This window comes from Schistocerca cancellata, chromosome 3, assembly GCF_023864275.1.
Source record: "Schistocerca cancellata isolate TAMUIC-IGC-003103 chromosome 3, iqSchCanc2.1, whole genome shotgun sequence".
Taxonomy (NCBI): Eukaryota; Metazoa; Arthropoda; class Insecta; order Orthoptera; family Acrididae; genus Schistocerca; species Schistocerca cancellata.
The window spans coordinates 328687908-328700063 of NC_064628.1; the positions used below are offsets into that span (position 1 = coordinate 328687908).

The window sequence follows — 12156 nt, forward strand, 5'->3', positions numbered from 1 at the left end:
TCAGCTCATGCCATTGGTCTGGAAGATGGAATGTATACAGTACAAAGAGAGAAGGTGTATCCAGAAAGGGAAAGACGGACAGCGACAGCTTGGAAGGAAGTGTTTAAGGGGATTGGGTGATAGTGGAGAGTATCATGGAGAAGAATCGTAAGTCCTCCATGTGCTGGAGTGCCTTCAGAGGGGAGATCAAATCGGACTGACTGAAAATGGGGGAGAACAAAGCGGTCGTGGGGACGCAGCTCTGTTTCCTGAAGACAGGAGATGACCGGCGAGTAGGATCATAAGATGATCGACAATTCATCCCGATTGGCTCGAATGCCGCGGATATTCCAGTGGATAATGGACATAGGACGAACAGAAAATGAAGGAATGTGACCAAGGTTGCCGTCAACTCAACGACTGCTCAGAGCTTGCGACCGACAGCATGGAACGGAAGTCAGCCGAAAGCAGAAGATCCTGATCCATAGATTGTTCAGGAGCAGCTCCTGTCACCAGTGATCGGCCGGTTGATCGGCCGCCAGCAGTGCGCCTCGGTGACACAGAAGACGGCTGAGGGCGATTATCACCAGGTGGTGCTGTAGATGAGACACACTTTGGCGGAGAAGGAGAGGAACTGGGTTTCTTATTAGCCTTCTTGGAAACATCATGTTTAGATGAAGGAGAAACTGATGGTTGTGAAGTTGGGGTACGTAAAAAATCTTTACGAGTATGCTCTTTTTTCGAAGTCTTGGTGTCTGACTTTTGGGCTCGAGATTTAGCAGAACCCGATGAAGGGTGAGCCATAGAGTGAGGTTGAACGGGCGATTTACTTCTGCCAGTACCTCGTCTCCTAAAGTTTGGAAGGTAGGAGACGAGGTACTGGCAGAAGTAAAGCTGTGAGTACCGAGCGTGAGTCGTGCTTCGGTAGCTCAGTTGGTAGAGCACTTGCCCGCGAAAGGCAAAGGTCCCGAGTTCGAGTCTCGGTCAGGCACACAGTTTTAATCTGCCAGGAAGTTTCATATCAGCGCACACTCCGCTGCAGAGTGAATAACTCATTCAGAAAGAATCTGTTCTTTTGCATGTCTGAAAGAAGACCATTTTTGATCCAGCAGTCATTATAAATTAAGACACAAAGGAATTACAGACATTGGCTGCAAGCGATGATTGATGGAAAGGACATAGCATTATGTACTATGCTTAAATAAAAGATCTCTATCTCTGTGCCCAGCAACCATTCCAAAACATTCCTCAACTAAACAGCTGTTTGTGGAGTAGCAAATACAACTATTTTAACCTCTAACTGGGAAGGTAACTGGAAAGGAGCAATGGCTTAATAATAATAATAATAATAATAATAATTGTTGCGTCTAGTCTATTCTGTGCAATCATCTTCACATCTACATAGCTTTTGCAACCTACAATCCCAAACCCTATCTCTTCCCCCTCCTCCCCCCCCCCCCCCCCAGCACCATACACATACTCCCCTCCCCCCAATTACCAGTGCCTCAGGATGTGTCTTGTCAACAGAGCCCTTATTTTAGTCAAGTTGTACCATACATTTCTGTCCTCAAAAAATCAATTCACCATCTCAGTATTTATACAACTGACCAATCTAATCTTCAGCATTCATCTGTAGCACCACATTTCGAACTTCTATTCTCTTGTTTTATGAATCATTAATCATCCAGTTTTCAATTCCTCACTCTAAACAAATATTTTCAGAAAAATGATTCTTAGTGCTGAAACATATATTTGACATTAGCAAATTTCTCTTTCTCTCTCTCTTCCCCCCCCCTCCCCCTTTTTTTTGGGGAGGGGGCAGAGGGAGGGAGGGAATGCACTTCTTGTTATTGTCAATCTACATGCTACGTCCTCTAGTTTGGATATCCTGAGATATTTTGCTGCAAAAATTCAAAGCTATTTTTAGTACCTCATTTCTAACCAAATTCTCTTTAACAGTGCTCGATTTAATTCAACTAAATTCCACTACCCTTGTTTTACTACTTTTGTTAATATTCATCTTAGACTCTCGTTTTCAAGACACTATGAACTGCATTTAATTGATCTACCAGATCCTTTACCATCTCTAACAGAATTAGATTTGACACTGTTGACAGTGATCAGTCAGATGGGGATGTTAAGCTCAGAGAGAGGATGGGGGGGGGGGGGGGGGTGGCTCGGTGCTATTCAAGAGGAGCTATGTGCTAGCACCATATGGCAGCCTCTCATTTATCTCATCACCCTCCACAAGCATGACACTATACTACACAAGGAAATACAGAAGCGTCCGATCCAACCCGTCGGCTTTGACCCATGACGTCACAAATATGGCGGAAACGACCATAAACGACAATTCCAATAGGGCGGATATAAAAACGTTGCATACGTATCACAAAGACGAAAACACATAGAAAAACAACACACACAAAGGTTTCACAAGAACAATCTGCTAACATTGATAGCAAACAAAGATAATAATAAACAAGTGGTACTCAAGGCCAGACAGGGGGGGGGGGGCTGCGCCCCACCCTGACCCCCCCCCCCCCACCCCCGCCAAAAAAAAAACTCCCAACCTAACCTCATATTCAGGGCTACGCTACAGATCAATGTGTAGGTCAATCAAAAGATAAAAAAAGAAACAAATAAAAAAAAAAGAAAAAAACAATATTGATTCATTAGACATAACGAGTAGCGACAAAACATATAGACCACAAAGATTGAACAATCTAATGGCAAACTGATAAAAGCCTCATAGACGACGTTAAAACAAAAAGTACAGTAAAAAGGTAAACTATATATTACAGGACCTAAAACTCCTACTAAGGTAACGTCAACGAGGCAACATCTACAAACACGCCACACTCACAAACCAAACTCCGCGCCGTAATGACGTCACACACCACAACACCCTTACGTCACGGGTCAAAGCCGACGTGTGAGATCGGATGTTTCTGTTGACCCATACACACTTACTCTAGAGTCACCTACACTTCTCAGATACACACATCTCCCAGACAACCATGTCATATGAATACTTTTTACTTTCTGCAACGCTTTTATATTACTTACTAGTGAAAAAAGTGGCGATCCAATAAGAAGAAGCAGCAACACAGTTACAATTATTCCAAATCTATGTTCAATTAAGTCTGGATCTTCCCACCAGGCATATGCGACAAAAACAGCACATATCAAAAAAGCATTCCATGTGTGTTTCAGAACAGATTTCTGAAAGAAGACAGTTACACAGTCATTAAACTCAAATTATCCTCAAAATAATGCTAAGAATTTAAGTAAAACGTGTCTCTCTTTGAATTTTGCTTAGTTATATATCAATCTGTAAACATTCAAGTAAATGAAATTACCTGATCATGTGTATATAAATAATAACAAAGCAAGTAGCAAACATTGAGCGTTATTCCAGCGATGTTCACTGACACCATTGCTGGATCATTCAAGATTTTTGCATAAACATACATAAGAAGAGAACTGCAAAGAAAAAAAAAATTGATGTTAGTCTATCTCCTCTACATATTTTCAAAAGCAGGCGATATAGAGATGCATACATTCATAATTTAAGGGTCATGGTTGTCAGGTGACATTTAGCCTTTAATCACAACTTAACTATTCTGAAAATAACATTTCTCATGCCTGCAATTCTGCAGACAAGGCTTCCAATTTCTGATTTGCCTATGAATGAATGAAATTTTATTGTCATTTAGCTATTACAGCAATTGACAAAGTCAAGTTACATATATACAAGTTATACAGCATATATACATGGGTTAAAGATCAATATGTGACATAGGTTTTACATAAAATACAATATTTAAAATGAAATAATATGAAAACATTGCATCATAACTGATTCAGTTAAAGAAATTATGCTGCACTCTCCAAATCGGTACCACTATGATATTTTATAGTCGTAAAATTCCTGAAGTGAGTAGTATGGATTTGCAGCTAACCAACTGAACAATTTGTCTTTAAATAAATCAAATGGAGCTTCTACCCATTCTAGTGGCAAATTATTAAACATCTTCATACCCACCACTTCGTAGCTGTTCAATGACTTGGATAATCTGTAGTAAGGTATGTCAAGATTGCTACTATTTCTGGTTCCATGAGAGTGTACATCTCTTCTACGCTGGTATTTTGATAAGTTGCTCTTTATATGCAGTAGGGCAGTGTAAATATACATATTTATCACAGTTAATATTTTTAAGTCGATAAACAGTGGTTTGCAGTGGGCCAGTTTATCACTGTTTGTGATAATTCGAATTACTTTCTTCTGAAGTACCAAAATGTCCTGAAGGTGTGAGCTATTGCCCCATATTAAAAGCCCATAAGATATAATACTTTGAAAAAAGTAGGCTGATCTTACATAGGCCGCAGGTACATGGTTTATTAAATTCTTTAACAAATACACCTTGCACTAATGTATTTAATATGTGGCTCCCAAGTCAATTTAGTATCTATAACAATACCTAAGAACTTAACACTATTCTTGAAGTCTTCTGCTGGCGGATCTCTCAAACTAAATACAATCTTTTGAGTTTTACTCTCATTAAGCAGGAACCCATTAGCTGGGAACCAGACTGATGCCTGTGTCTAAGTAAAAATAAATGGTTGTGTGAAACAATACGCAAACTCATTTCATTTGCCATTTAAAGATTATACACGGCAAATTTTTCACTAATTTAATGACAGCAATATAGCAAATTTAATTTAATATTTAACACAATCTAAACGCTAACGGGCTCGCCCATACTTACACGGCAATACCGCCGATGAATGGTGTGTCTGCCACATTTTCTGTTGATCCCTTTTTTACTATGTCCTTGCAAATAAATCTGTAATAATTACGTTAAATTAATGAATCTTTCTAACATCTTGAACAAGAATTCAATTAAGTTCATCAGTATATACGTACACTCCTGAAAAAAATTGTCCAATCGTCGTAATGCTAGCGCATGTGCCAACTATATCCTTATAATCTTCAAGGGGCATCGTCGATGTATTTCTCTCCTATACTTTTTCAATAGATGCAATGCTCCTTGTATTTACGTCAGCTTACACACGTGTTGCCGCGCTCGTTGTAATGTAACTTTCTACTCTCAAAATTGATGCACGGCCTCCGTCCTCATAGGCCAGCGTATCTGCTATGCTATTTAAACTGGTCCATTATGTTGTACATTTATCTAATCAGCTGCAGCCTTGACGATTCGTTTCGACATTATGCAACGTCGGTTCCTCGAACAAGGTCAATTCACCCTCCAAAGCGGCAAGCGACCGCGATTAAGTTTTCCGGTTTGGAACCCTTTCCCCCACCCCTACCAATCCTATTCAACATGAGATAAAGATTGACAGATGTTTTGCGCCATAACCTCCAGTTGTCTCAAATTACATAGCGATAGACGACTTGTATCTACTAAAAACTTTATTATATGGTCGAGTGATTTACAGGTTTTTTTTATGTACACTCCAAATGCTGCCACATGACGGAGCCGAAGTTAGCAAAAATATAACCCAGTTTCTCATCTATGCTATCAAACTAATTTTGAAACGACGTGCGTAGTTGATGTAGGTTCACGGTATACATCTCTCTTCAAAATCGAGAAATATGATGCAGCAAAACAGTTGTTCATATCACAGTTTTTTTGCCAACTGTCAAAATATTGCTGTTAGTTGTGCAACTTGCGTGGCAGTAATCGAGAGATCGACAGTGGATTGACTATCGACGTCAGCAACTCGAGTAAGTTCTCCGAGGCTGAAGGTCTTTGGAGTGGACAGTTCATTATCGAACTACTTTGTATGCTCGCGCTGTTTAGTGTGTTCTGTTATCTACAGTTAATAAAACATATTTATACGCAGTTGCGGTATTTCTGCTAAGATCTATTCACACTGGCCATCGTGCTAGTATCACGTCACCTCAACTCAATTCATGTCACGTGATCTTAACACCCCAACCACTATTTTTTCGACGGAATTACAAACTTTGTTACATGATTTTCAGCTGTTTTTAAGTGTGGAGTGCACAGACACAATATGGTAGCTTATGTACGTGGATGCTGGAGTCCACATTTGTACGAAATTGACATTTAAGGCCAATTCACTCGGTCCGTCACGGCACCGTCATGTCAAGGAGTATTCACACTGTCAGTCACGTCATGGCATATAAAGTCAATCCATGTGGTGTAAAGTCGCAAGATTGTCCTCAACTGTTTTTTCGCCGGGCGTGCGATCTTCGCAAGATGATTTTCGACCATTTTATGCGCGAAGAGCACAAACAAAACGGAGTAGCATGTATATCATTTTGTGTGTGTATAGATCTCCCAGTAGTAGTGTGGACACTAGCATCATAAATGAATCCAGCAGCACCTTCATAAACATACTTCAAAGTTTTCGCATGTCCCTATTGGTCAATAGTGCAACAAGGGTTACCACAACGACTCCATCAGTAATTGACAACATGGTCACAAATATGGACAGGGAAAAATGTGATGTAGCTATAAAAGATCCCGGACTATCAGACCACTTCTGTCAAATAACAACAGTAAAGTCAGGCATCGAATCATTCCCTAAACTACGAGCCTACAAACGACATCTATCAGAAATCAAGAACTAGAAAAACAAAGCTGGATGAAGTGTATAAGGAAACATGAATATGAAATTCTCAAAATTCTCCACATTGTTTAAATTGAACACTGACAAGGAATTTCCAAAATTATGCATGTCTGTATCAACATCTCACAAAAACAGATGGATAACAGCAGGTATTAAGAAATCTCCCCAAACACTTAAACACCTCAGTTCCATGAAAAACATTTGCAATGATCCAGAATTCTTAAATTTCTATCACAGATACAAAAAGATTTATAAGAAGGTGCTGATTGCTGCAAAAAAGTCATTTAATGACAAAACAATATATAATGCAGAGAATAAAAGCAAAGCAGTCTGGGATGTTATAAAAAAAGAAAATGAGGAGAGGCAAACATACCGCTAATGGAGGGGGATAAAGTAATAAACGATACACAGCACTTAGAAAACTATGCAAACGAGCATTTTTCAAGTATTGCAGAGAAATTACAGCAAAAATTCCCCCAAACAAATATAACACCTGTAAATAATGTTGCACTAAATACAATGATGTTACTTCAAACCACAGGGAATGAAGTCAGTAGGCTTATATGAAGTACCGATGTGTGTACTGAAACAATGCATAGGGATTATACAAAGCCTTTTAACAAATATAATAAATGAATCCTTTTCCAGAGCAGTTAAAACAAGCAAGACTTGTACCTTTGCTTAAGAAAGGTAATGCAGAAGACATAGAAAATTACCGGCCCGTTTCCCTGCTGTCAGCGTTCTCAAAAATAATAGAAGCAATTATGAAAGACAGATTAATGAATTACCTGAATAAATACAATCATTTAAGCGAATCATAGTTTGGTTTGCAAAGTGTCAAATATATGGAGTCAGCCATAGTAGAAATCACAAAAGTTGTACTTGATGCTCTCGATAAAGATGAGTGTGTCACAGGCATATTTTTGGATCTTTCTAAGGCGTCTGATACAGTCGACCACACGATTCTATTAAATAAAATAGAAGCATTATGAATAAGACAGGTAGCTAACGACTGGTTTCGATCATACCTAACAGATAGAGTACAAAAAGTAGAGATAACACATACTTCAAATAGATCCAAACATTTAGTAAAACACTTATCAGAACTAAAATACATTAATATAGGGGTTCCGCAAGGTAGCATATTAGGACCAATACTGTCCCTGATATACATCAGTGACTCTCCCAGTAGTGTTACTCATGGTGAAAAAAATCCTCTTCGCTGATGACAGCAATGATATACTCACTGAGAAAACAAGAGAACGCCTGGCCGAGAAAGCAAATGAAACTCTCAGGGAAGTTTATGATTGGTCAATAAGTAACAAAGTGACATTGAACATAAAGAAAAATGATGCCATGAATTTCAGTTTGAAGAGGAAAAATGACAACGTTAAATTAAATGTAGATGGCACCTCTATAGACTGTGTAACAAATGCAAAATTTCTAGGAATGAATATCGATTCTAAGTTAAAGTGGTGTGAACAAAGAATGTCATCAGCATGTTATGACCTTAGAATCCTATCATCAATGTGTAATATGCAGTGTCTTTTAGTTACAAATTATTCATATGTACACTCAATTCTCAGCTTTTTTGGGGAACAAATGCACAAAATATGAACACAATTTTCAAACTCCAGAAAAGACCCATAAGAATAACAACCAAAAATACTAGTCGATCTCATTGTAAAGATCTGTTCAGAACATTGGTGATTTTAACTGCTCCATGTGAATACATTTACCAGCAGTTGTACACATCAAAAATAACATTGGTAATTACTGCACACACAGCTCTGTCCATGATCATGCAACAAGAGATAGACTCAACTTAAATTTACCAATAAAAAATAAATACAAAACTCAAAACAGCATTTTCGACCAAGGAATAAAACTGTACAATAAATTACCAAAAGAGATTAAAGAAATTGCCAAAATATGCTTATTTAAAAAGGCAGGTAAAAAGTACCTGTTATGCAATACATTTTATACATTGAAGGATAAATTAGCTAAAACAGAGCAGGTTACACAAATAAATAATAATAATAATAAAGATTAGGAAATATCCAACATTCCACATAACACCTTCACTTTATGATCTTTTCCTTCTTTTTTTCCTTTCTAGAAATACTTATCCCCAAGCTATGCATAGCACAATTCTAACACGTCTTCCTCTTTCTGAGCTCAACATCTAACTAATTATGGAAGGATACTGACTCAGTTTTTCAGGATAGAAATGGGAAGCTGGGGTACAGAAAATGGCCCAGAGATTACCAGTGTGTGTGTGTGTGTGTGTGTGTGTGTGTGTGTGTGTGTGTGTAGTGAGTGAAATATTATGAAACAATGTGTGTATAGTGTGTGCAGTGACTGATAGCGAGATATGAGTGAACAATGTGGCGGGGTCAGGGATTTTCTCTGCCTCGTGATGACTGGGTGTTGTGTGATGTCCTTAGGTTAGTTAGATTTAAGTAGTTCTAAGTTCTAGGGGACTGATGACCATAGATGTTAAGTCCCATAGTGCTCAGAGCCATTTGAACCATTTTGTAAAAAAGTATTGTCTACCAGGAGTTGTCTCCAACTACCAGTCTGTAAATATATGTGTATACGAATTGGCCTATTTTAAATTGATCTAAATTTGTAAATACTTTGACATGTCCTATACCCTTGTAAAAAGAGATCTATGGCTGAATAAATCTACTACTACTACTACTACCACTACTACTGCATAATGGGATGCTGCAGTACACATATGTACGAAAATGACATTTATTGAAATAAAATGGTTTGCAGCTTGCAGGGATAACTTCCACATTAGATAAGGAAGGCCTAAATCGAAAGAAAACAAAAGAGTGTAGATACGAAAAATGTTATTATGTGGTACAGAAGGGAAATTTCAAGGTTTACAGGATTTCCTTACATCTTTTAATAGTGCAAGTGCCTTATTTGTGCTTGGGATACCTAGTGAAATTAATTAAATATGACCACTGAGATTTGCAAAACTACTTCACACAAAATCCAGACAGCTATGTAACAATAAATAAGCTTGCCACAGACGCTTACTTAAACCATTAGCACTTTTTTAAAATCGGTGTTTTCCTAATATCAATGTAGCGAGAGTGTTGGCATCACTTGCTTCCATCTTGCAAGACTGTAAAGATCACTACATTTCAATAGTTTCAACAATACAATTAAAAGTTGCGACCTTTGCAGTGTTGGAATTCATCATTTGCAGAATGAAGAATGAAAATTGAGTATAACTTCAAGTAAGCATGTTCTACACAATGATACATGAAATATGATTTTGTTTTTTAATATAGTTATGCTTTATATACTCAATTATATATTCTTTGAAAATAATAGCTTGTTGTGAAATGAGTTACACTGAGTTATGCCGTTTGAACTTTGGTGTTGCCATATGGCAACTCCAGGCCCTTTTAGTCACTAAAATGATGAATTTTGGTTTTTTTGTTTTAGAAGAGGTTTTTAGCTTGCTGTGGCCCTGGAAATTCCTTATAATGATGATATTGTAGGTGATGTGTTTGTTGAGCTGCCAGATTCAGATGTAGACATGGATGAATAGTCAGGAAATTATGATATTGGCGGGTAAGTAGACCTACCACTGGTTTGTTTTGAATTGTCTGTTTACTGATACTGACTACTTCATGATTTTTTTATTCAATTCTGTATTGTTACAGATTAGTAGACAACTTGTCCTCTTGACAGTTACGAGCTAATACTGAAATAAGGCTGTCAAATAACGATAGGATCGGCGTTGATTACGAAGACCATGACTCACTGACTCAATCAATGAACGCTGCACAAGATCCAATTGCACTTGAACTAGCTGCACCACATCCAAGTGTACCATAGAAACTGTATCCGAAGTAATACTACCTTATTTTTGGACAATATGGTGAACTGGTCTTCTGATAGAGATACATGTTGGTGGCAGTGCGAGAAGGGAGCTGACTTTGACATTCAAAATCTCTCTACATTTCCAAGGCCTGGCTACTCGAGTCACAAAAACATGTCGATCATTGATACATTTGATCTTTTTATTGAGCAGGAATTTACTCAACATTTGGTGAAACAAACAAAGCATAATGCATTATTTCTCAGTTGTCAAGACCCAAAAATTACAGCAGATGAGATGCAGTGTTTATCTCTGTTTTGTGTGTTAGTCGCTGGAAGGAACTGTTAGGACTCAGAAGATAACATTAAAAACTTGTCTGTGTCTCAGTCTATGAGAAGAGACAAATATGTAGGTTTCTACACTGTGCACATAATACTAAGATCAATCAAAATGAGAACACATGGAAAATTCGTCCAGTTATGGAGATGTTGAAGAAGGACTGCATTGAGAATTTCATACCTAGGGACACCTTTCATATGATGGATGTATGGTGAAGTACTATGTTGAAGCTGCCACATATGCAAATAATTAATCCATGGTAAGCCTACTAGGCTCAGCTATAAGATTTGGAGCCTCAACACCAAAAATGGATATTTGATCAATTTTGAACTGTATGAGCGAAAAGGTCATAAAGCTAATCCAGTTTATGACAAGTTTTTTGGCAAGATGGCATGAATCTTACTTGTTTTGTTAGATGAAATTCCTGAAGTGAAGAGAGACCTTTGCTACAGATTCTACATGGACAATCTATTTTCAGGCGCATCTTTTTTTCATTTCTCAAGCACTGTGGATACTCTGCAGTCGATAAAACCAGAGAAAACATAACTCCAAAAGAACGTCCATTGGAAAACAAAAAATGATTTTCCAAGAAAGATCGTAGACATCCTGAGGTAGCAATAGGGAAGAATGATGTATTATTGTATGTGTGATGGGTCGACAACTCAGATGCCACAGTGAGGTTTACTCCATGTGGTGCTTGAGAAGTCGAACAAGTTAAGAGATTTTCACAATTAAAAAAGTGACAATTAATGATTTCTAGGCCAAAACTGGTAGCCAAATATAATGCATATACAGGATGTACCGACCAGATGAATCAGAATCTAGCATACTAACATACAGGGATGAAGAGCGAAAAGTGGTATTGGTCTATCTGTACATTGATGTTAGATGTCGCCATACAAAACAATTGGATTTTGCATAATAAAGGAAGAAACAAAAATATATCTCAGCTGGCATTCAAGAGGAAAGTAACAGCTTGGTACTTGCGGAGATACCATGCTTTAACGAAAGGAGCTGGAAGATCTGCATCAAGGGCATCTTCTGATAGTCATATATCAGATTCAATTAGATTTGATAAAACTGGCCACCTCATCCAATATATGGAAGAAAAGAAGAAGAAGTGGTGTACTCACAAGGACTGTAAATCTATTGCGAGAACATTGCGTTCTGAAGAAGAAGAAGTGGTGGACTCACAAGGACTGTAAAACTATGGTGAGAACATTGTGTTCCGAGCGTTATGTGGGGTTGTGTATAGATTGTTTCATTCCATTTTATGTACAGTAATACTGAGTGGAAGTATTTGATTCCTTTATCCATGTATCTTGGTCAGATGTATTCTGTTATAAAATATCAGTTATAAGGGGGTA

The 12156-nt window shown here is 37.9% G+C and overlaps 1 protein-coding gene across 1 annotated transcript in view; it reads right to left on the reverse strand.

Moving 5' to 3' along the window:
* The window catches only part of LOC126175023 (sugar transporter SWEET1-like), a 43363-nt gene extending 37766 nt beyond the window's left edge, over window positions 1–5597 (reverse strand). Inside the window, exons 1-4 of the mRNA XM_049921522.1 lie at window positions 4910–5597; window positions 4752–4829; window positions 3342–3465; window positions 3049–3204 (exon numbers count right to left, since the gene is read on the reverse strand). Coding sequence (XP_049777479.1) covers window positions 3049–3204; window positions 3342–3465; window positions 4752–4829; window positions 4910–4986 — 435 coding nt within the window. The 5' untranslated portion in view covers window positions 4987–5597. The remainder of the gene's footprint in view (window positions 1–3048; window positions 3205–3341; window positions 3466–4751; window positions 4830–4909) is intronic.
* Between the last annotated feature and the right edge of the window lie 6559 nt (window positions 5598–12156).